This window comes from Myotis nattereri (assembly GCF_964212035.1).
Source record: "Myotis nattereri genome assembly, chromosome: 9".
In the NCBI taxonomy this organism is placed as follows: Eukaryota; Metazoa; Chordata; class Mammalia; order Chiroptera; family Vespertilionidae; genus Myotis; species Myotis nattereri.
In genome coordinates, this window is record NC_138084.1 from 10,444,779 (window position 1) to 10,468,840 (window position 24,062).

The 24,062-nt window shown below is 53.1% G+C and overlaps 1 protein-coding gene across 4 annotated transcripts in view; it reads left to right on the plus strand.

Moving 5' to 3' along the window:
- LDLRAD3 (low density lipoprotein receptor class A domain containing 3) overlaps window positions 1–9,527 on the plus strand; it is a gene marked incomplete at both ends in the record, with an annotated part of 208,416 nt that extends 198,889 nt beyond the window's left edge. For all 4 annotated transcript variants that reach the window (XM_081100448.1, XM_081100449.1, XM_081100450.1 and 1 more), the window contains 2 exons: window positions 7,204–7,549; window positions 9,290–9,527. In XM_081100448.1, the coding sequence (XP_080956574.1) occupies window positions 7,204–7,549; window positions 9,290–9,527 (584 nt within the window). The remainder of the gene's footprint in view (window positions 1–7,203; window positions 7,550–9,289) is intronic.
- Window positions 9,528–24,062: the final 14,535 nt, after the last annotated feature.

Sequence of the window (24,062 nt, forward strand, 5' to 3'; positions counted from 1 at the left end):
TTCTACCTTAGATAGCCAATTCCGCCTCTTATCCTCCAGCCAGTTCTGTAACCGCCTGGGCCTGTTTCTTAGCCAGGAGGGCATTCGCCACCCACTCCCTGGCTTGTCATTGGCAACTTTCCTCCTCTGAGAGGGTCAGAGGCTGAGCTTCAGCTCTGAGGGCACAGCAGGTCTTCACAGCCTCAGAGGGCGCTGGGATCGCAGGGGCCTCCTCCACACCAACGTGCTCGCCTCCTCGCTGTCCATTAGGGGCCCCGGGTAGCAGCTGTCTCGGTAGCACTTGCTGAAAATGCAGGGTCACCTGGCCCGTGTGGCTCAGTGGTTGAGCATTGACCATGAAGCAGGAGGTCACGGTTGGATTCCCGGTCCAGGCACATGCCCAGGTTGCGAGCTCGATCCCCAGTGTGGGGCGTGCAGGAGGCAGCCGATCAATGGTTTTCTCTCATCATTGATGTCTCTATCTCTCTCCCCCTCTCCCTTCCTCTCTGAAATCAATAAAAATATTTTTTAAAAGAAAATGCAGGGTCTTTCAGGGACGCTTCCTTGCCTCCTTGACCCGAGGGCGGGCATGGGGAAGGATGGGAAGGACCAGAACCCCTTGGTCTTTTCTAATAAGGGCAACTGAGAATTCCCAGGGAGGTGTCTGCCTCCCTCCACCTTCATCCCCAGAGCATTCTCATCTCTTACTCATCTCTCTCACTTGGAATTTCATTGTGTGGCGCTTTTCTCCTGCTTCTGGGTGGTCCTGGAGCCTCAGTTCCCTCCAGGCAGGTGGGTCCCTCTCTGGTTCCCTCGAGTTCAGGCTAGGATGGCTCTTGCTGTGGTCCGGCCGACGCTGGGCGGCCTGGCCTCGTGGATTTTCCCATCACCCTCCCTTCGGTTAATTTTAGAAACTTGAGTTGCCATGGAAATGGATCAGTGGGGATTTCATGGTTCTCTTTTGATTCAGTCATGTGTTGGTCTGCCCTTTAAATTAAACGTTTTCAATCTGCATCTAAATTGGGACAGGAGATGAGCTTGGAAACGGGATCCCCAAAGGCGCTGCAGCCCCACAGGGTGGGTGTGGGGTGCCCTTGGTTTACATTGGCCAGGGCGCTCCCGTGACTGGCTGCAGGCGGCTGCGGGTAACCCAGGGGGCACGCTGGGGAGAAGCGGGCCCAGGGCCTCTCCCACGCGTGACCTTCTGCTGTTTTGGTTCCAGAATCCCCAGCACTGAGCTCAGGGAACGATCCGTGATCGGGACTTGGTTAAGTGGATAAAAGAATGTGCTCTCAGACGGTCAGACTCCAAGCACAGGCTGACCACCATGCACGCTGCCTCTTCGTGAATGGATAGGCTTGTCCTCGTCCTACTTGCGTCTTTCCCATGTGCACATACAGGCCCAGAACTGTTCGTGCCGCTTCTGCCGACCCACCACTCCCTGACAGGGACGCCGCCTGCATCAGCTCTGAGCCTCACAGCGACTCTGCAAGGTGGTGTGTATTGCCCTTACTTTGCCGATGAGGAAGCCGAGCATTAGACTTGCCCAGGGTGTCACAGGGGCTGGAGCAGAAGGAGGGTCTGGGCCACACCTGGGGATGTGGGTGGGATGGTCAGTGAGAGACACCGTGTACAGACGGACACTGGCCAGTGTGTAGAACAGAACACTCCACCTACAGCAGCCAGCCTGGGAGCCAAACGCTCACCCCTTAACCATGGGCCCAAAACAGCCGCGGCTGGGTTAATGCCTGGCAGCTTCCCTAGTGTTCACCCCCATTTCCAGCTGAGCACTGAGCAGAGAAAGCTAACTATGCTCTCCTAACCCGTGGTCGGCAAACCGTGGCTCGCAAGCCACATGCGGCTCTTTGGCCCCTTGAGTGTGGCTCTTCCACAAAATACCACGTGCGGGCGCGCACGTACAATGCAATTGAAACTTCATGACCCATGCGCAGAAGTCGGTATTTTGTGGAAGGGCCACACTCAAGGGTCCAAAGAGCCGCATGTGGCTCGCGAGCCGCGGTTTGCCGAGCCACGGTTTGCCGGCCACTGCCTTAACCCATCAAATAGGCCCCCACTTAGCCTCCTCCGGCTCCCCCTGCAGGCAGCCCCAGGCAGGACACCCTGACGCCACCCTCTCCCCACTGCTCCTGGGCCACCCTGCTCCTGGGCCTGCCTTTGAGTCTCTACCAAACACAAGTGGCGGCAGCGACTCCCTTGCAGCACAGGCTCTGAAGCAGTCACCATTGCTTTGCTCCTCTGGTTGGTTTTGTTTATTCCCACATCGGAGTGCAGTGGGCACGAGTACCCGACGGAAGGAAGGGCTTCCCGTGTGGGGTCCTAAGCACGGCGTGCAGGGCTTGGTCAGCCTTGGGCCGGAGGGACATCCCGTTGCCCCTGTACCACGGGAGCCACCTCCTAAGCCACCTGCCTCCAGCATGTTGTCAAACGTGGCACCAGGTGAGATGCTATTGGGGGTGAGGCAGGGGGAGGGGCAGCGTGTGCAGCCACATGCGGCAGAGAGGAGCCTTCCCATTGCCGCAGAGGGACAATGGACGGCTTCAGGAGGGTGGTAGCATCTGCGTGAAGGCTGGGAGGAGGTAGGACTGGCACGGCTGAGGGGGCCGGGCCCCGTGAAGATCGAGGCAGGGAGCAGGGATGCTCTCGACCCGCCATCTGCAGCCAGTCTCCTCCCTGCAGGAACTCCAACGGCTCTCCGCGGGGCCTCCTACCGTCTGGCTCCCGGTGGCTCTGGTCAGTAGGAAGCAGCAGCAGGAAGCTGGAGGGCAGACAGGGAGAAAGGTCAGAGTATTTGTCCCCCCAGCTTCCTGTCTGCGAGGCCACAGATCGGCAGTGACCACGTGCCTCCCCCAAAGGGCTCAGCTCCTGTCGGGCCTCATCCGATTCTAGACGCCACATCTTCCCGATCAGGTCTGAGGCGGGAAAGCTCCCCACGGCCCCTTCATTCAAGTCTTTATACCCGGAAGCTGTCGGGCCCATGTTTTACTGGCCAGAGGCACCAGGAGGGAAGTTGTGTGTGTGGGAGGAACCTGAGTCCCTATTTCTGATCCACGAGGCCAGCACAGGGCAGGGGGAGAGGGAGGCAGAGATGAAGGGAACCAAATAAGACGAGCTGAGCATCATGCGGAGCTGGTCCCTACCCTTGAGGTAGAAAGTTCTGGAAAGGTTGTAGGCGGGGCCAGAGCCGGGTCAAGTCTGCAGGTTCCCGCGGGGTTGGCTGCTAGAAAGCTGCTGTGAAAACTGCATGAGTCTGTGCTGGTCCGAGGGACGAGCGCCCTGGCTGTGCCCGCGGGACCCACCGGCTCACACAGGCGGCCCCGGGAGCCAGCGGCAGCTCCGAGAGTGCAGTGGTCCTGGGTCAGGGACCCAGATGGCCGGAAGAGCGCAGCAGGCCTGGACGACACAGGACAGGAGCGCAGGCTGTTTGACAGTGGAGCACCAGGGCACCGGCTGGAGGGACAGCAGAATAAATGGAAGCTCCGTTATCCACGGGTTGTGGGCTTGGCATACGGGTCCCAGGTGGCTCTGATGTTAGTCATTTAGCCCGCGGGCTCATTGAGCTCTTAAGAAAAGTGAGTCTAGTCAGTGAACTAATACAAGCTGACATTTACACACAGAGCAAAGGAGACCAGGCCCCACCAGTTCGCAGCCTCAGCGTTTCTCCAGCGAGTGGGATTGCCGCCTCTCGCCTGCTGCTGTGGGCAGGTCTGCGAGGGCCTGCTTTGGGAGACGTCAGTGAGACCCTTAAGATCCACAGCGTTCTGCATTCTGTTCGTTTGAAGGATATCTCTCTCTCTCTCTCTCTCTCTCTCTCTCTCTCTCTCTCTCTCTCGTTCTTAAAACCACATGTGGTCACACAGAAGTCACTGTTTCAAATCTGGACCCATTTGTTTTCCGTGTGAAAATCCAGCCCCTTTCCTCTTTTTTAAGAAACATATCTCCCTGGATAGGAAATTACTCCCTCCTTATGCTGTCCTCCACTTTACCCGCAAAGGCAGCCCCTTCCAGCCTCCGTGTCTGGTCCGGAGGAGCGGATGAGGATGATGGAGGCTTGTGGACCCTGAGAGTTAGCATGGGCTCGTTTGGGATGATGAGACCTCTGGAGGGGGGGGGGCAGGGGGGTGGTGGTGATGTGCGCACCACAGTGTGAATGTACGTAAGGCCACTGAACTGTACAGTTAAAAATGGTTACATGGTACATTTTATGTGACAGATATGTCTCTTTTTTTTTTCACGATAAAAAACATAAAAGGCCCGGCCGGCGTGGCTCAGTGGTTGAGCATCAACCTATGAACCAGGAGGTTACAGTTTGATTCCCAGTCAGGGCACATGTCCAGGTTGCAGGCTCGATCCCCAGTAGGGGGCGCGCAAGAGGCAGCCAATCAGTGATTCTCTGTCATCATTGATGTTTCTATCTCTCTCTCTCCCTTCCTCTCTGAAATCAATTGAAAAAATATTTAAAAAGAAAAGAGAACCAGCGTTAATTGAGTGCAGACCTCCCTGGCACTTGGCTCTGCTCTCTGTGGGTACAGTGCGGTGTACTTTATCCTCTCGGTAACCGAAGGAGAAGAGGCCGTTTTATTTTACGTCTGAGTTCTCTCACACACACACACACACACAGCCCCCATCCAGCGTCTGAGGACCTAGCTGAGAACAGACAGGACGCCATCAGTGACAGCTGATGGTCTCCAGAGGCTCCCAGCGTGGCCGCCATCCTGTAACTGTCTGGGGCATGCTTCTGCCTTTCGTCTGGGGCTTTATTTGCTTCTGTCTGTACAGTTGATCATTGAAACAATGACCCATGGGAACGTGGTAGCTCCCATTCATGTTTGAGCGTAGCTGGAAAGAAAATTAACACAAAGCCCAGAGCTTATGGGGGAAGATCTGTGTCAGAGTAGGATTATTCGGGGGAATCTGGAAATATTGAGATGAGGACGGAAGATGATGTGTTTCACAGCATGTGGATTTTTGAAGGAGGAATATCTGGGTTCTGATGCTGACCCCTCTATTCTGTGTGATGTTAGACAAGTTAATTCACCTCTCTGTGTCGATTTCCTCAGCTGAAATATAGTAATTGTCTATAATAATAAAAGCATAATATGCTAATTAGACTGGACGTCCTTCTGGACGAAGCTGGGGCTGTAGGAAAGCCCAGGTCCTAGGTGCCTGCTGGCAGCCAGAAGGAAGCCCGGCTCCCGGGTGCTGGAGGGAAACCCAGGTTCCGGGTGCCGGAGGGAACTGGTGCCAGCAGCCGGGGGAACAAAGGCCTATTCTTGCATCAATTTTGTGCATCGGGCCTCTAGTAAAACAATAAAAGCACCTGCCTTACCAGCGTATGTGAAGCCACAGATTTTTTTTTTTTCATTAAGTTGTGATTTATTGAGTACCTACTGTGTGCCAGGCACACAGTGGGGATACAGTGGAGAACAGAACAGGCACACCTTGAGTGATGAGGGATGTAGTAAAGTGTAGCCCAGCGCCAGGACACCATCCCGCGAAGCAGGGGTAGGGGTCGCTGCTGCTGCCGTTACATGTCATCTACATTTTGGCCCCTGCAGGCCCATCGACACCTCCTCACCGCTTCCCCGGTGGGAAGAGCACAGGGTGTGGTCACCAGGTTTGCTCACCTGGACTGTTTAGATGATTCTTCCAGCTGGGCCGCAGCCGTGGGTAGTTGTGGCTCTTCCTTCATTTCATGCTCACCACAGCCCAGTGAGCTGGGGACTGTCACTCTCCCCCTTGTACAGAAGGGGCAGTGCTGCACAGAGAGGTTGACCTCTTTCCACAGGGGCACACAGCCAGTAAGCTGAGGGGCTGGGATTGGGACCTAGTCTGCCATGATGTTGGCCTGTGCTGTGCTGGTTCTCTCTCTTGAAAGCTTGGCATGGGGCCTGGCATAAAGTAAGCACTCTGCACACGGAAGAACCCAGACATCCCACCAGTGTTCCTTGTTATGTTACATGTACGTTATATTACAATTTCCCAGAATTTTGCACCCGTTTCCTGGGGGGCCTGGTGGTGGCCGTTGGGTCTGAAGAGAGCGATGTTGGCCTCTGCTTGTCCTGCTTATGTTCTCTTCCTTTTTCACTTTGTCAGTAGAACGCAGTTACGGGTCACAAGCAGCAGCAGCGGAAGCAGTGGTGCTGCAAGTGTCATAGGGAGTTTGATGATGAGAAGATCCTTACTCAGGACCAAAAAGCAAACGTTTTATGTGCATACATGTCCTAAGAAAGTGTACGCAGGACCTGGCGTGGTATTCATTGCAAGCAGGTGCACAGAGAACAATAGATGCTGTACCAAAGGCAGTGCCCACGAGAACAGACTGAAAGTTGGAGATATGGGGATGGAGAGTATTCCAGAAAGCCCAGCCAGTGTGGCTCAGTGGTTGAGCATTGACCTATGAACCAGGAGGTCACAGTTCAAATCCCGGTCAGGACACATGCCCGGGTTGTGGGCTCAGTCCCCAGTCTGCAGCAAGTAACTGATCGATGATTCTCTCTCATCATTGATGTTTGTATCTCTTTCTCCCTCTCAGAAATCAGTAAAATTATATTTTAAAAAATAATAATAAATAAATAAATTTCCATGGAAAAACTGATTTCTGCCGCAGGAACTACTCCTGTTCCCTGGATATTGTAGTTCCTGGCGCTAATTATTTTTTAAAGCAACTTTATTGAGGTATAACTTACATAACAGAAAATTTTCCCATTTTAAGTGTGTCATTCAATGAGTTTTAGTAAATTTACCGATTTGTACAGCCATCACCATATTCAGCATTTCCCTCATACTCATTACCAGTTAATCTCTGGTGCCCCCACCCCCACCCCCAGCCTCCCCAGGCAACCATTCTACTTTCTGTCTATAAATTTGCCTTTCCTGGACGCTTCATGTAAATGGAATTATACAACATGTGGCCTTGTGTCTGGCTTATTTTGCTTCGCATAATGTTTTTGAGGTTCATCCATGTTGTAACATGTGTCGGTACTTCATGCCTTTTTCTGGCTGAGTAACATTCCATTGTGTGGCCATACCACATCCTGTTTATCCATTCGCCGGTCGATAGACACGTCGGCGGTTTCCACTTCACGGCTATTGTCAGTCGTGCTGCTACAAACATTTGCACGCAGGTCCTGAGACCGACTGCAACGCGAGGGGTGAGCTGAATCGGTAACCTCCTCCTTTTCTCTCCCCTTGGGGCTTTCTCAGAACCGGGCAGCGGGCAGGTGTTTGTGACGTCGGAGAACCAGCTGGTGTACTACCCCAGCATCACCTACGCCATCATCGGCAGCTCCGTCATCTTCGTGCTGGTGGTGGCCCTGCTGGCGCTGGTCCTGCACCACCAGCGCAAGCGGAACAACCTCATGACGCTGCCGGTGCACCGGCTGCAGCACCCCGTGCTGCTGTCCCGCCTCGTGGTGCTGGACCACCCGCACCACTGCAACGTCACCTACAACGTCAACAACGGCATCCAGTACGTGGCCAGCCAGGCCGAGCAGAACGCCTCGGAAGTGGGCTCCCCGCCCTCCTACTCGGAGGCCCTGCTGGACCAGAGGTGCGTGCTGGCTGGAGGAGACGGAGTCGGGCGGGGGGGGGGGGATGGGGGGAGGGGGGCGGTGGTGGGGCGGGGGGGAGCTGGGAGCTCATCCAATGGGGGAGCAGAATGGTGGCAGCCTGGTTCCTGGTCTTGCCAAGAGCCTGATTTTGGGTGCTGTAGGCACAGCAGCATCTGACATCTCCTGAGTCCTTGCTGGGCAGTTCACTTGTGTCATTTCAGTTAATCCTCTCAGGGACTCGCTGGGGGTGACTCTGTGTCCGCCTTGATTTCACAAGTGAGGAAGCTGAGGCTCTTGGACTTCAGACACTTGTTAAGGACATACTGTTAGGATCCTGGCCGACTCGGGAATGCCACACTGACACCTTCAGGCTGCTGGCCGGCTTTCACGCTCTGGGGCCTCCGCTGCTACCACAGAACAGTGCCTGTCAGAGGCTTGGTTAATCCTTCTGGGATGGATGAATGAATGAAGGAGGGAGTGAATTACTGAGTCCCTTGACTTGGCTGGGCTGTGTGTGTAGAGTAAAAGGGGTGGAGCAGCACCCTCCAGCTGTGTTAAGCAGTGGAACCCTCAGGAGTCAGTATTGAGGTCAGAAAGCAGAGCTCTGGGGTTGGCGTGGGTGATGGGCCTGAGTCCTGCCTGCCCGGCCTGCCTCCCTCCTTTGGGGACCTCCAGAGTGTCCCAAATCGCCATTCTGGAAGTCCCTGGACAGAGTTCCCGGGGTCCCCGGGGTTCTGAGGTTGCCATGCCCCCCTGCCGAGCTCTGCTCAGCGTCCCCCTTTCTCTGAGTCCACACACACCGTATGGCATGAACATTTTGCACCCCCTGTTTCTGGGGTGATGGGGTCCTCTTCACTGGCAGCTCTTGTATTATTTAATCTATTTTTCCCTCCTCATAAAAGGTAACTTCAGGGGGGCGGTACTCACGGATTTCTTGGAAAGTAAGCATAAGTGTTCAGGATGTCACTCACCCCCCATAGCCCCTGCATCCGACCTTCCCGTGTAGAGTAAGGTTAGCGTCACGGAAACGGAGACAGCGCCCGGGCCCAGATCCCAGCCCTGCGCTTACAAGTTGTTGGTGATCCCCTGCAAGCCATTCCGTGCCCCCGCCTCAGTTTCCTCCCTAGGCCTGGGGCATAAAGTAACACCTACCCCTTCGTTCTTGTGACCCTTACTAAAGGAATGAGCGTGAGGTACGTGGCATGGGCCCCACTCACGGTGAGCTCTCAGTAAGTGAGAGCTGGAAAGCCAAGTGTCTTTCCTCTTATTTCTCTGGGAGCGAGATGCCGTTATTGTCCCTTCTACAGAGACGGAGGTGTTGGGAAGATGTCCTCTCACTTGCCCAAGTCCGCACAGGTGGGCTTCAGTAAGAACCCGAATTCTGAGGCTCACCAGAGGCTCCATCAAACACCAGGCCAGCGGCTTGGCCACGGGACCCCCGTTGATGGAGCAAAGCCGCTCTGCCAAATCACTTGGCATCCTCGCTCTGGCTCCACCAGAGAGTGTGGTCAGGCCCAGCCCGGTTGGCACAAGCCAGCCGGAGCGCACTGACCTGCTCCATTCCGTCTTATTACACACCACCTTGGACGGCCTCTCCGCTTGGAGGGCCAGCCTCCTCCCTCACATCAGCATCCGCTCAGAAACGGGCAGAAGTCAGCCCTGCCCTGGCTCCTCCTAATGCTTCTCTTTCTTCTCCTCTCCCCTGCCTCCCCCGCCCCACCCTGCCTTCTCCGCTGCAGACCCGCGTGGTATGACCTCCCTCCACCACCCTACTCTTCCGACACCGAGTCACTGAACCAGGCCGACCTGCCACCCTACCGCTCCCGGTCGGGGAGTGCCGACAGCGCCAGCTCCCGGGCAGCCAGCAGCCTCCTGAGCGTGGAAGACACAGCCTCCAGCCCGGGGCAGCCCGACCCTCCGGAGGGCACCACCGAGCCCAGGGACTCTGTGCTCAGCCAGGGCACCGAAGAAGTGTAAAATCCAGCTATTCCAAAGTCCACACGGGTTCATCTGCTCTGACCTGTTACCATCCTAACAGCCTGCCCTCAGGGGGAGTCGGGGTGCCTCAGGGACTGATCTGGGGTGTCAGCTGTCTCTCCATTCCCCTCCTGCCCCAGATTTCAAGGAGGTCCTCTGGTGGGTGGCCTGTCGTTTTCCTGGCCCCTCCATTGGCACGATGTGTGTGGACGTCTGTCCTGGGAGGTGATTCTTCTACTCGGCCCAGGGTCACACTCACTCTCCACGTCATTCTTCTGTTACGCTGTCACCTGGCCGAGGAGGGGACAGGATCACGCGGGTTTAGGGAGCGCCTGAGAGAGCAGTTTCTGTGACGTGTCGGACGTGCAGAAGGGCAGGCACCGGGCCACATGCCCTGTGGGCTGCCGTCTGATAGCTGTTTGGGGGTCCGGGTGCCTTTCTCCCTCGGTTAGGGTCTCTGTGTTCCTGCCAGCTGTCCTCGCTCTCTGTGCCCCGCCAGCCACAGGGCCCACCCACCAGGAGGCCGCCATGGGGTGGCCGCCCTGCAGGGAGGCCAGGCGAGCACCCAGCCTCGCACTGTCCTACGCATTCCCCTCCGTTCAGCGGAGGCAGCGGCCAGAGAACACGTTGGACATGAGGTCCGCCCTTCGGTAATCGGCCGTGTCACCTAGAGGTTGTGAATGACCCTGAACCTGCCCTCTCTGGAGAGATTCTGGCTTTAACATTTTGCCTGAGAATCCCCGTTTGGAGAGCTTGTCTGGCCGCATGAATCGTCAGCCTCATCCCAGAACAGGCAGGAAGTCCCCACTGGGAGTTTCCCCGGGTTCTCAGCTCCAGAGAGGCAGGCTGCGAGAGCGAGGCCTGCTGTGTCCACGGCCCCTTCCCTGGCTCCTGGATCGGCAGCCTCCCAGCTGTGACCTGCCTGTGGCCCCACGATGTGCACCCCGCTGGAGTGACCCTTGGTGCCTGTGAACTACACCCAGCCAGCCGCCCTTCCTGCAGCTTCGACACTAGCCCCCCAAGTTCCCTTAACACTCAGCAGTCACCTTACCTGTGTATTTGGACTTGACCCTGCGGTTTCTAACCCGTGTGAGAACCGTATTCAGTACCTCCCCCCACCCTCCCACCCCCAGCTCCCAGCTCCCTGCGCTGCACACCCTCCCCGCCCCCAGGCCCTGGCCGATGTAGGTAGGGTCAGGGTTACAGTTAGAGTTGGGTCCCTTCAAACATCCCATCGTTTCTCCCCTGAGAGACACCGACAGTGGACAATTTGGAGTCAAGATTTGCCATTCGGACTTTTTTTTTTTTTTTAATCTTTTAGAAATGCATTTGAAACAGTGTGTTTGGGGTTTTTTTTCCCTTCTAGTTAAGGGACTATTTATATGTGTATAGGACAGCTGTCTTTTTTGTTGTTGTGTTTTCTATAGTGAGGTCCAAAGAAAGATGCAGACGGGGGTCAGGCCCGTGTCCCGCTGATCCCCCGATACAAGTCACTCCAGACGGGCCCGTGTGCCAGGCGCTGGTGCACTGCAGCGCTTGGAATTGTCATTTATGGAGTCCTCCAAGGATGCTGGACGAGGGCTGCCTTTCTCCCTCCGTCCCGGTCTCTGCGTTCCTGCTAGCTGTCCTCTCGCTCTGTGCCCCGCCAGCCACAGGGCCCACCCCCTGGGGAAGTAATGGGTAGAAGCCTAGGCCTTACTTGGCAAGATGCTGATGGGATAAAACTGGAACCAGGCGGAGCCACGCTGGGCAGCTCCCACCCACTCAGGGCCTCTTTCCACAGCCCAGGACGCTTTCGGCCGCCTCTCTGATGCTCGCTCACAAGGAGTCTGTGGCGGGGGAGGAAGGGGCATCCGATGATCCTTGTCCTGTAGACTTCTTTTCTTAACCAAATCCAGAGGATGTTACGGAAAAGCTAACCACGTGGCGATTTTTTTTCTTTTTTTAAGGAAAGGAAAGGAACCCAGTTGCTTGCATCTTTTATTTTTAAAATAACACTTTATTTCCCGAGTAATCCCATAAAGCAAGGACTTGGGATGGTGGCCAGCGTGTGTTGGGACTCGGGCTGAATGGTGCCTCTCCTGCGGGTGAGAATGGCTGTATTTCTCCCGCTGATGGGCCCCTGCTTCTGCCTGGTGCTCGGGAAGTGGCTTAGAGCAAAGGATTTTAATTTTAATTAATTTGCAGTGAACTAATCTCCTGTACAATTCTGCTTCCAGGCATTTTAGGGGAACAAATGCTGTTAGTAGATAAGGGGAGCTTATTAAATGTTTTTTAAAAAACAAACAAAAAAAAAACCACAGGGACATTTTTATTATAGATTTGTGGTTGTTGTTTTTTTTAATGAATGTTTTTAAAAATATGTAAATAGGACACCAAAGCTGCAGGGGTTTTAGGGTTTTCCCCCCTCAAGATAACAAAACAAGTGGCCCGCGATATTTTTTAACTCATTCCGATCAGGATATTTTTTTAGACGTTGCCTAAATCGATGCCAACTGGAGAACCATCTCTGCTCTCTTTTCTCAAATGCGATCAATGAGTCCTCTTTTATTTTCGCATTAAAATACTTTCACTGTGATAGCTAGCTTACCACCGGACTCCGCTCCCTCTAATTTGACATCGACAATTTTTAAAAATGCAACTAAGTGGTTAACAGTGTGTGATGTTTAAAGTTGATGTAAACTGGAAGGGTTGTGTGCAGTTGTACTTCTTTTTTTTTGGCTAGGGTTGTGTGTTGTTGTTTTTTTAATTTTATACTTTTCAAATAAACATGCAGTTTCATTCTTTCTATTGGTGTGAATGGTTCTTCACCTTTCTTCACCCACCTCGCTCTTCTATGGCGATGTAAAAAACGGACATCTCCCATCTGTCATGACTTCTGCATTGAATTGATGCCATAGGAAAGGCGGGAAAAGGAAGAGTCTATTGGCCGGGTCTCAAAATGTGATGGGCGTTGAAGGATTCCACAGCTGGTGTGATTGGAAGGCAGAGGTGAAATCACGAATTCCAGTTCGTATCATGGGCCCCGGGATGTCACTTAAGAAGATGGGCAACGCCGAAACCGGTTTGGCTCAGTGGATAGAGCGTCGGCCTGCGAACGGAAAGGTCCCAGGTTCGATTCCGGTCAAGGGCATGTACCTGGGTTGTGGGCACATCCCCGGTGGGGGATGTGCAGGAGGTGGCTGATCGATGTTTCTCTCTCTCATCGATGTTTCTGACTATCTCTCTCCCTTCCTCTCTGTAAAAAATCAATAAAATATATTTTAAAGGAAGAAGAAGGAGGAGGAGGGGGAGGGGGAGGGGGAGGAGGAGGAGGAGGAGGAGGAGGAGGAGGAGGAGGAGGAGGAGGAAGAAGGGCATGAACTGCTTCCACTGCAGTGCTGTTTGGGGGAAGGGAGAGGTCACTGTGAGAACCAACAGCAGACCCCGACCTCCTGTGCGGGCGGACACTGCCGCGCTAGCACAGTGTGCGGATAATTCATTTAGAGCCACAAATGGTGCAGATTGGCCCCATCAGTGATGGGGACATCCTTGTTGGTCTCACAAGTCTCGTTTTAGAACCACGTGTTGACTGATGCCGCAGGCACAGTGGCATGGAGAGTCAGGAGGTCACCCATACCGCCACCCATGAACAGGAGAAGTAACCTTGGCCTTGGTCTTGGCCAAAGTTGAAATCCACATGGGAAAGTCAACACAGGTCTACAAAACCTCGATTTCGGTCATGTACTGATGCCCAGGGGTCTCAAAAGGAAGAGCAGGCTACGAGACGGTGGTATCCCACGTAGTCTAGAGTGGTGTGCCCCAAAGGTTTGTCAAGATGTTCATTCCTTGATCTCAGGGTGCCATTTTTAATCGGTGCCACAAAGAAGAAATGGTTGAGAAGCACTCATCTAGAGCAGAGATCAGTAAACTTTTTGTGTAAAGGGCCCAGTGATAAATATTTTTGACTTTGTGGCTATATGGTCTCTGTAGCAGCTACAGAATCATCCACAGACGATACAACGGGTGTGGCAGGGTTCCAGGAACTTGACAAAAATACATGACCAGTCAGATTTGGCTCATGGGTTGTTATTTGCCAAGCCCTCATCTAAAGGATCATTTCCATGTCGTGTTCATGAATCCAAAGCTAGGGACATTTTAGAAAAGCATATTCCTGGCCTGGAATATTAGAACCTTTGAAATGGCACCAACCTTTAAAAAATTAAAAATAGACAAACTCTTGAAGCAGGCAATTCGAGGACTGTGAAGTTAATTTTAATCGACACTATAGCTCTTTTTCAACGAATAAGGAGATACCGGAGGAGTAAACATGAGTAGAGGCTTTCCCCGGTAACACCCTAAACAGCTGGGTTGAATGCAGCGGTCCTAGGCAAAAAAAAAAAAAAAAACTCTGACTAGCGATTCTGTAAGATGATAAAGTGACACAACAGAATGTCTTTTAGAGAAAAAGACAGGGATGACTGACCTGAAAGTTATTACCTGTGTTATCCATGTAGCTTGCCATCCTCAGGCAAGACCGTAGATCCAAAGAGTAAATTGCATAGGAAAGACCTTCAGGTGGCCACAGTAGAGGTGCCGTCGGGTACCTAGGAGAGGAAATGCTCCCAGTGAGACCCACGGCAGAAATGTTAGTGAGGAAACAGGCAGACTCCTCGGACAATCAAATTAATGGAAATGGTAATAGAACCTCCAGTTGTAAATGATAAAAATTCAACTCACACGAGCTTAATTGTGCAAAATGGTAGAAGACGTATTGGCTGATGCAGCCAAGCCCAAGGGTATGGGACTGTTGGTTTGGGGCAGGACTGGATTCAGTTGTTCAGAAATTGTCATCAGGAATCTGCTTCTCTCTCCCCCAGCTTCTCAGCCCAGCTCTGCTCAGCTTTATGGCTTTACATTAGGTGGAAGAGGGTCCCAGAAGATCCAGGCTCACAATCGGAAAAGGAGATAACTGTCTTCATGAGAGTCTATAGAAATTCCCCCCTTTTTAGCCTTTTATCTTTTTTTATTGAATTTATTGGGTGGCATTCATTCCTAAATCATACAGGTTTCAAGTGTACAACTCAATACAGCCTCATCTGCCAGCCTGGGAATCAGCTGAGAGCACACGGGCGTGCAGGACACTTCCCAGGACCACACATTGTGTTTGGAGATGGCGGCAGCCCCAGTTGAGAGATGAGGACTGACACCTGGCTCACACAGGTATAAGAGACATTCTAGAAAGAAAAGAAGGGGCTGGCTTCTTTGTACAAGAAAAGTCAACTGCTTAACTCATCCCTCTAGTTGGAATCAGTTGTCAGGAAATAATTGAATGTGAGTGTCTCCTTCCCGCTTGCTGGCGTGGCTTAAATAAGTGGCTCTTCCATGAACACGATGTTTGTGTGTGCCCAGTGTGTTAGCAGGGACCAATCAGAAACACTACAGGTGTTACAGGAAGAAGGGGTTGAATATGGACAGTGGGGCTTTCACTGAAGGAGTGCTGGCGGGGTGATAGCCTAGAAGCATCAAGTGGAGGATTCGAGACACAGTTACCAAGGACACCAGCCAGAGCCTGGGACAGGTGGAGGAACCAGAGCTGTAAGGAAGATTCCAAAAATGGTCCTGCAGCGAGCAAGTGAGCTCACGGAGAGGACTGCGAGGCTGGATGTCTAGTGAACCCCACCCCTGAGGATAATGCCTGAGCTTTCATCGACACCCGTGCCCCTAGAACCACACTGGGAAGGGGTCTCAGGAAGCATGGTCCTCGGGAGAGAGTGGAGACAACAGCATTCGGCCCACCAGGGGGCTAGGACCTTGGGCCCTGCAGTGGTTTCCGGTATGGACCCTCCATCCTCCACTGAAAGGAGTTTTCCTTAGTAGAAAATTGGGACTCGATACCATTAGACCTTAACCTCTTCGTATGTAGTGAGAAAAGGGAATTCCATTCTTTTAATTTTTGTAGGCATGGCCCATCATTGGAGCCTGTAATTATCAAAAGTGCCATGGTTCCATTATATGATTTGGTGTAACCTCGGGTAAATTGGACAATGTATGTTAGGAAATAGAAATACATGACTTTGGAGTTATTTTTATTAAGGATCTGAACAGAACTTGGTGCTGCCCACTGTGGGCCCCAGGGAGACTCAAAGAGGGATGGTGGTGAGTGCTGGGTGAGCAACTTCCTGAAGATGGAAGTAGGATGCCGCTCTCTCCCCCAAGAGGGAGGCCAGTAGGTTGGCCCTAGGTTTGGCTAAGAAACCATATGAGTTAGAGGAGGAAAAAAAAAATGTTGAAAAGTGTAAGGTTTCTGGCCTCCTGTCATGGTTTTCCTCTCTCTTCTTTACTGACACCTTCTCATAGGAGCAAATTTCCTAGGTAAGAGTCAGTCAAGCAAAAATATCAAATGGCCCATGTCAACCAGAAACCAGATTGCTCCAACTGGGAACTGAAGGGCCAGGGATCCCAGAAGGAGAAGGAGTCAGCCTTGACAAGGGACTGGAGATCCCCTTTCTTTCCTACCCTTTCCCTCTCTTCCTCTCCTGTCCTCTTTCTTCCTCTGTCCCTCCTCCCCACTCCCTCCCGGCCTCTCTCTCACTCTGCTCCTTGGCTAATGCATTTCTATGACCTCAGGGTGCCCTTGGAGCAAGCAGGGTGGCTCAGTGCCCTCCCAGTTCACTCTGCAGTCCCCATCCTCCCCAGCGCAAGATCTGGAGGTCTAGATTTGAGCAATAGAATGTAATAGCAGACTCTCATTTGGTTTTAGTTAATAGCCATGATTTCTTTATTTTTCCACTACAACTGACTTTCAGTATTCTTTTATACTAGCTTCAGAGCCAGCATTATTTTCCTATCAGCCTTTACTAGGGAGACCTGCACTTTGAGAAATTACTGGGCACTTGTATCTACTCTTAAAATGGGTGTGTGGATTTCATCTTTGGTTCTTGTCTCTATACTCAAACCAACAGCCCAAGGTAGTATTCAACCCACAGGCTGAGTATTTTAATTGGCTTGTAGACTCCTCTCTTTTTATGGTGAACCTGTTGCCAGCGATTGAAGTTCGGGGTATTTCACATAAACATCTGGACACATGGCTTCTTCTACAGAGCCAGAAGACACGGCAGTTTTGGGGCTGCCTTCCCACATGTCGAACTCTGCAGAGCTGAGGAGCAGCTGCCCTTTCAGATGGAAATGTAAAATTATTTTTCAATTGCAGTTTACCTTCTATATTATTTTTTAATAGTTCCAGGTGTTCAGCATAGGGGTGAGACAATCATATACTTTACAAAGCAATCCCCCCAATATTTCCAGTACACTCCTGACTCCATACATAGTTATTACAACATTAATGACTATATTCCCTATGTTGTACTTATATCCCTGTGACTAATCTGTAACCACTGATCTGTACTTCTCAGTCCCTTCACCTTTTTCACCCCATCCTCCCTCCCCTCTGGCAGCTGTCAGTCTGTTCTCTGTATCTATAAGTCTGTTTCTGTTTTGCTTATTTGTTTATATTGTTCTTTAGATTCCACATATAAGTGAAATCAGATGGTACTTGTCTTTCTCTGATTTGTTTCACTTAGCACAATACCCTCTAGGTCCATCCATGGTGTCACAAATGGTAAGATTTCATTCTTTTTTTATGGCCAAGTCATATTCCACTGTATATAGGTACCACGGTTGTTGTTTTTATAGGGGCAGGCATCTTAAAGGTGCCCAGAGTCGGTGGTGCCAGCTTGGTTCCTGCACCAGGAGTGTCAGCGGCAGAGCCCCGGGCATTATCACTGGGGTGTCGTTCTCCTATGCAGCCTCAAGCCTGATTCTCCAAGCCACTTTCTTTAGGAATTCCTTTTTTGTTTAAGCCAGCAAAGTTGTAATGTGCAGCAGAGATCCTGACTAACCCAATGCTCAGCGCAGCTGGAACGAGTCCACAGACATGAGATCGAGTGCCGGCTCGGTTCCTGACTCCCAGCGCGACTTCACACAAGTCAGTCTGTCTTATCAAAGCTGTTTCCAGGAGGTGAAATTGTTCCGTCGATTTTCCTTCCTCAAGCAGTGGTGAGAAATGCACGCCGTCTTGCATGAAGGGCAGTAGAGAGGTTTAATGGGAAGTCAGGTCCTTGTTACTCCACAAGGAGTCCAGCTGCCTTCCCCTTGGGGAGACCAGTGCTCTAACCCCGCAGCTTGGCGGCCTGCCTTTACTTCTAACTGCTAAGCGACTTGGGAGTCTGCATCAAGCAGACCATTTCAGGGCAACATCTTAAATGCACTGGTACCCAGGGGTTTGAATTAATTCATTCAAGTCCCCTTTTTTTGGAAATGTACTTGGGTTGGTAAAGGCAGGGAGAGGGGGAGTGGGGGGATTTATTAGGCAACCTGATGATCCAATGGCCAGATGCAGAATAATGATGATGATAACAGCCATTGGTCAGTTATTTTATGCCACCCACTTTGACTGTCATCTGCATTGTCTCATATAATCCTCCAAATCAGGAGTTGGCAAATTGTGACGCACAGGCCAAATCTGGCCCACCACCTGTTTTGCAAATAAAGTTTTATTGGGACATAGCCATGTTCACTCATTGACTAATTCTGCAGCTGCTCTTATTCCACAAAGGCAGAGGTGAGGACTTGCAATAGAGTTCAGATGGCCCAAAAGGCCTGCGATGTTTGTTGTCTGCCCTTCATAGAAAACGTTGCTGAGAGTTGGGTCCTGTTACTCTACCCACTTTCCAGATTGGGAAACTGAGGGACAGAGATGCAAAGAGCTTGTTCTAAGGCCTAAACCTAGTACGCCCCCGATTTCAGATTCGAGCTCCAACCGCTGCGTTTTAAACCTTCCATCAGTTTATGACGGCGATGTCTCCTTTTTCCTTCTTGTCCCCGCTCCCTCTGAGAAAACAGGTGCACGACAGTCGCTACCTTCCACCTGGATGGAGGTGTCCACTTCCTGCCTCTTGCTCAGAACTGGAGGTTTCTTCCCAAGGGGCTCTTGGCTGCTCCCAAACTCACTCAGTCCCCGAAGCCTGGTGCTGCGGTTCCGGCAGGAAATCTGGGCCAGCTTGGGAGCCGAATCCAGGGCCCAGGGGAAACGCAATCTTGCCGGCAGGCCTGGCTTTGTTGAAACCCTCCCCTCCCTTCCCTCCGAACTAAGGAGTGCTCCCAGCATTTCAGCTCACATCCCTTTGGCGCCCCTGCACCTCACCTCCCACTCCAGGGAGCCTGGGCCCAGAGGGTGCCTGGCGTTTTCCTGTCCTCCTCATCTGTGCCCACGGCTTCCTGGGGACGGACTCGTCCCTGACAGGACACAGCCATAGGCCTGCTGGCCACGGGACGTGCCCCTTCGGAGAGGCGCTCTGCCTGGCCCTGCCCGGCCCGGCCTGACGGGCAGAGCTAAGAAGGAACAGCCCCGCTGTGCTGCCTTCCCGGTTCAGGTTCAGCCGCTTCCTCACCTCTGCGGTGTTCAGTGACTTTGCCATCTTAATCCTGGCGTCCGTGTGACTGACACCGCATTTCAGGGTCGGGGAAACCGGCGGCAGGGGCCCGTGTGGTCGCCCCTGGCAGCTGGGTCCGGCAGGAGGACGTGACCCCCTGGTACGAAGCCTGAGACAGTGGGTGTGTGCCTGGGCTCTGAGCAGCCTCTTTCGGGTGAGTGTGTACTGATAGGATGGTGAGAATGAGTCTGATTTTCAAAATGCGGTTCCCACGCCCTCACTTCTGCTCAGCATGGGCTCATGTGTCATCTCAGGACGTGCCCGGGAGACACCCTGTCAGGCACAGTTCCCTCAGACAGACAAGCCCGTGTCAGCCCTGGCCCCCGAGTCCCCAGGTGTAAGACCTTCTCTATGACTCAGCAACCCCTTCGGGAACATTCAGGAGCAGCTATCCAGCAGCCCAGGGAGCCCGGGCCCCAGGAGATGAGTGTGGGGCATGGGGGAGGGGAGGGGGGCCGCGGAGGGAGAGGAGAGACATGCAACACCACTGGCAGCAGCAAATTTCTGCCTCCGAAAGGGAGGCGGGCTTCCGCAGATAGTCTCTCAATAGGCCTTCTATCTGGAGAAAATTGCACGTTGGAATTTAATTGGGAATCCCTGCTGCTCCCTTGATGAACGCAAACCACGCTGCAATTAGAGTGATGCAGCTGGCCGGTGCTCCTGACGGGCAGTCTGTCTGAGCGAGGAGGGCGGGGCGGGCAGTTGGCGGGTGACTGGTGTGGCCAGGGGGCCTGGTCTCTGAAAGCCCCTCAGGGGCGGGGCGAGGGCTGTCTGCTCTAACCTCAGCTCAAGGGCCAGGTGGAGGGGAGAGGAGGCTCCCAGGGGACCATCTTGGTTTGCCTCCCACGGCTCATGGCCGAGGGCAGCTCCCTGCTAACGGAGTACCCCTTGCTGCTACACCGAGGACCACTGATTGGGCTCGTGACTCAGGTCCCAGAACCTCGCCTCCTGCACCATCTCCATAGGGAAGAAAATGGACATGTACTGAGCACGTACTCTGTGCAAGGCCCTGAGGTAAGTGGTGGTGGGTAGGCTTTGAGTCCCATGGTCTGGCTCCAAGTTCACTTCCCACCTGACCCTTGGGTTCCCCAGGCCCCACCCAGCCTTCCAGAGGCTGGTCATTTGCTGCCTCCTCCGAGGACCCCTGCTCCTCCTCTCCCGCACCCCATACTGGCTCTTTGAACAGGGACCCTGCTCTCTCTTCACTCCCTCCCCGCTCCTCCCCCACAGGAGGGGCACCGCCTTATCTGATGGCGGCGGCCAGGAGAACTGGCCATCCAGAGACCATGTGAAACAGGCGCAGGGAGCGAGGCCTGTACGCTTCCCAGGCTGCAGAGGAAAGCAGCCCTGAGCCAGGGTTTGCTCTCCTGCTCCCGCTCCTCCAGCTGGGACCAGAGAGAGTAGCTAGCGTGTCCTTTTTACAGAGGGACAGCAGGTGGAGGTGGTGAAAAGTCTCGTCTTGGCCTCAGGCCCAGGATGCCTGCTCTCAAAGCTGACTTTTGAGCCCCGTTTTGTCCAGTGCTTCGTATGGAAACACCAAAGGCCAGAATTCAGGAACGGAAAAGAGGGACGGTCCCCTCGAACCAGCGCCTGACTCCCAGGCACCAGAGCTGAATGCCCAGCCCCCAGCCTGTTCCAGGCACTGTCCATGGCGCCCCAACAGGATATGTCCTGCTGAGTGCCCAACGCACTCTGCTCTCCACATCAGAGACAAGGCGCGTGAAGACCCAGGAGGCTCCCAGAGCCAGCCGTGGGGGGAGAACAGGACAGGTTCCGTTGGAAAGTTACCAAAAGAAGGCCATTTCAGAAGGCTGTTCCTCTTAAAGGCAGTGGGCTGCTCGTAAATGTGAAGTGTGGCAGGTGATTTCCATTCTAAATTACTTCTGCAATGCCCTAGCTGGTTTGGCTCAGTGGATAGAGCAGCGGCCTGTGGACTGAAGGGTCCCGGGTTCCATTCCAGTCAAGGGCATATGCCTGGGTTGTGGGCTCGATCCCCAGCAGGGGGCGTGCTGGAGGCAGCTGACCAATTATTCTCTCTCAACATGGGTGTTTCTATCTCTCTCTCCCTTCCTCTCTGAAATCAATTATATATCTTCCTTAAGTCCCCACAGTCACGGTATAAGGCTCGTTTCTCCCTCCCATCTGTCTGATAGCGGTGGGGTGGTCCTGCTCCATTTTGAGCTAAGCCATCAGGAACACGTCTCCTCACCCTGACCAGCACTGGGACCACACTAAGCCTCCATTTCCTCCCATGTGAATAGTAGCACACTATCCCCGCCCCCCCCCCCCCACACACACACACAAAGGGCTGCTGGGATGCCGGTCGCCTGACCCAGAGCACGCACGCAGTCAGACTGGTTGTCATTACAGACTCATTTAACAAACGTCCGGAATCAACGTGAAAAACTCCCTGGGCTGGGCCGAGGATACAACCCACTGGCTTTTCCTGGCTGCCTGCGCGCTGCCCGTGTGAGCCCTGCAGATAAGCCGCGTCTGCCAGCTCTCGAGTTCATCAAATACACAGCTGGCCGGGAGCCTCGGGCCTGGAGCTGCCTGAGCTGCTGTGGCTGCTGCCATCTGGATGTCAGAGCACAGAAAGGGGCTGCTGCTGAGGCAGAACAGCTGGGCGGGGGCCCGGAGGGTCCTGGGCCGCAATCTGCTTGCTGCACACTCATTTGAGATGCAGGGTTTCGGGTAAGGCACAAAATAGCATCTCGGGTCACAGCCAGGCACTCTATCCTTCCTTCTCAGCACGCAAGAGCATGAGCAGTGAGCACCCCCAAGAGTTGGTCCAGTTGGAGGAGCGCTCAGGACTCCGGCAGAACAATGGAGGGCTCTGGCCATCTGGGGAGGGCCTTTTCCTTCGGCTGCTTCTGCCATCAGATGCGGGAAGAAGGGCTTGGACAGGAGTTATGAGGAGGTGGCAGCGTTGATCTGCTCACTTTGTTAGCTGCAGGCACTCCACTGGCGGAGGACTAGCTGCAGGAGGGGAGAAGCGGCCTACCAGCAGAGTGCAGGGTTCTTAAACTTTCACGTGTCTCAGACTCCCCCGGAGGGCTTGTTACAAAGCAGAGCGCTGATTCCGTCGGCCTGGGGTGTGGCCCAAGGGTTTGCATTTCCAACAAGTTCCCAGCGATGCTGATGTTGCAGATGAGGGTGCCACACTTTGAAAGACATGGACATTAGTGGTGCAGGGCTCTGGGGCCAGGCTGCTGGGCTTGACTTGAAGTCAGCTCAGCTGTTACTGACTGTGCGGCCTCTGACCACTTAGTCTCTCTGGGAGTCAGTTTCCTCATCTGTCAACTAGAAATGATCCCAGAAGTATCTACCTCCTGGGTCTCAAGTGAGCTAAATCAGTTAAGGCAGGCAGAGCCGTGCCGGCTTGTAGGAAGCTCTTAATGGGCATTAGCGATGATGACCTGGATGCTTAAACATTTTACAGTGAGAATGATTACATGCTGCTTTAAAAAAATATATATTTTCATTGATTTCAGAGCAGCAGGAAGAGGGACAGAGAGATAGAAACATCAATGATGAGAGAGAATCATTGATCAGCTGCCTCCTGCAAGCCCCACACGGGACTGAGCCACAACCTGGGCATGTGCCCTGACTGGGAATCGAACCGTGACCTCCTGGTTCATAGGGCAATGCTCAACCACTGAGGCATGCTGGCCGGGCTGCTTTTATCTATAAACAAAAGATGAGTAAGAAAATGCCCCTATATGTTCATGCACATACATAATGTGCTCATAGGAATCCATGGGGTTCGCAGGCCCAGGACAGTGCCTCTGTCCTATACCCCTGGCTTAGGAGACCAAATCGCTCCTGTTGGGGGCCCCACTCCATTGCATGAAGTGGCAGCTGATTTCTATCTAAATTACTTCCTTACGTTCCCACAACCACTATATAAGGTGGTCATTAGCACTCTATGTTATGGACAAAGCCTTTCACTCAGAAACTTGCCAAGGGAGTCTTGGAGTCAGGATTTGCACACAGACCCATCCGACGCTCCATCACAAGGCCACTGTTTGCTTCCTTGGCGCTATTACATCACCCATTTATCTAGAACAGTGGTTCTCAACCTTCCTAACGCTGCGACCCTTTAATACAGTTTCTCATGTTGTGGTGACCCCCAACCATAAAATTATTTTTGTTGCTACTTCATAACTGTAATGTTGCTACTGTTATGAATCGTAATGTAAATATCTGATATGCACGATGTATTTTCATTGTTACAAATTGAACATAATTAAAGCACAGTGATTAATCACAAAAACAATATGTAATTATGTATGTGTTTTCCGATGGTCTTCGGCGACCCCTGTGAAAGGGTCATTCGACTGTAAGGGGTCGCGACCCACGGGTTGAGAACCGCTGATCTAGAAGAACGCAGTTAGCGATGTCAAAGTGCTCAGCCCTATGGGGAGAGATAAAAGAACTTAGATCTAACTGAGGAATCAAGAGGAACATATAAACTTGCAAAACAGTCCATAATTACAGGCCGCGCTCTCTTCTCGTTGGCGCCAATGTCCGGTAGCAGCGTCCACTCCAGCCCGGGCAGGAGGGAGGGGGCTGGCTGGCAGCAGTGGGGGAGAAAGAAGTGCCATTCATTCCCTCGTTCATTTATGCCTGCACGCCTTCAACCAATGCTGACGGAGCAGCTGCCAAGGCCAGACAGTGACCCAGGGGCTGGGGACACAATGGTGAGCAAGACCCAGTCTGGCCTCGGGAAAAGCCGGAGCGACAGCTGGACACCCTCGCACTCCCTTCCTCCCCGGCCTGTGCCCACAGCTGTCCAGAATCATCGCCCAGGGCCTCACACTGTTTATTCTGATTTGAGCCCATTTCTTTCATCTTGTTTCATGAGATGAAAATGTGGGGAGAAGCCAGGTGTGGGGAACACTGCATGGCATGTTTCCGAGTTTTGGGCTTTACTCTGGGAGCATCAGAAGCCGTGTAAGTGTTTTAGGCAAGGGAAGGGCATCCGATCTGCATTTAGAGAAGACCTGCAGCTCCGAGGAGCAAGGGTAGAGGCGAGGAGAGCAGGCTGGCAGGACTGGAG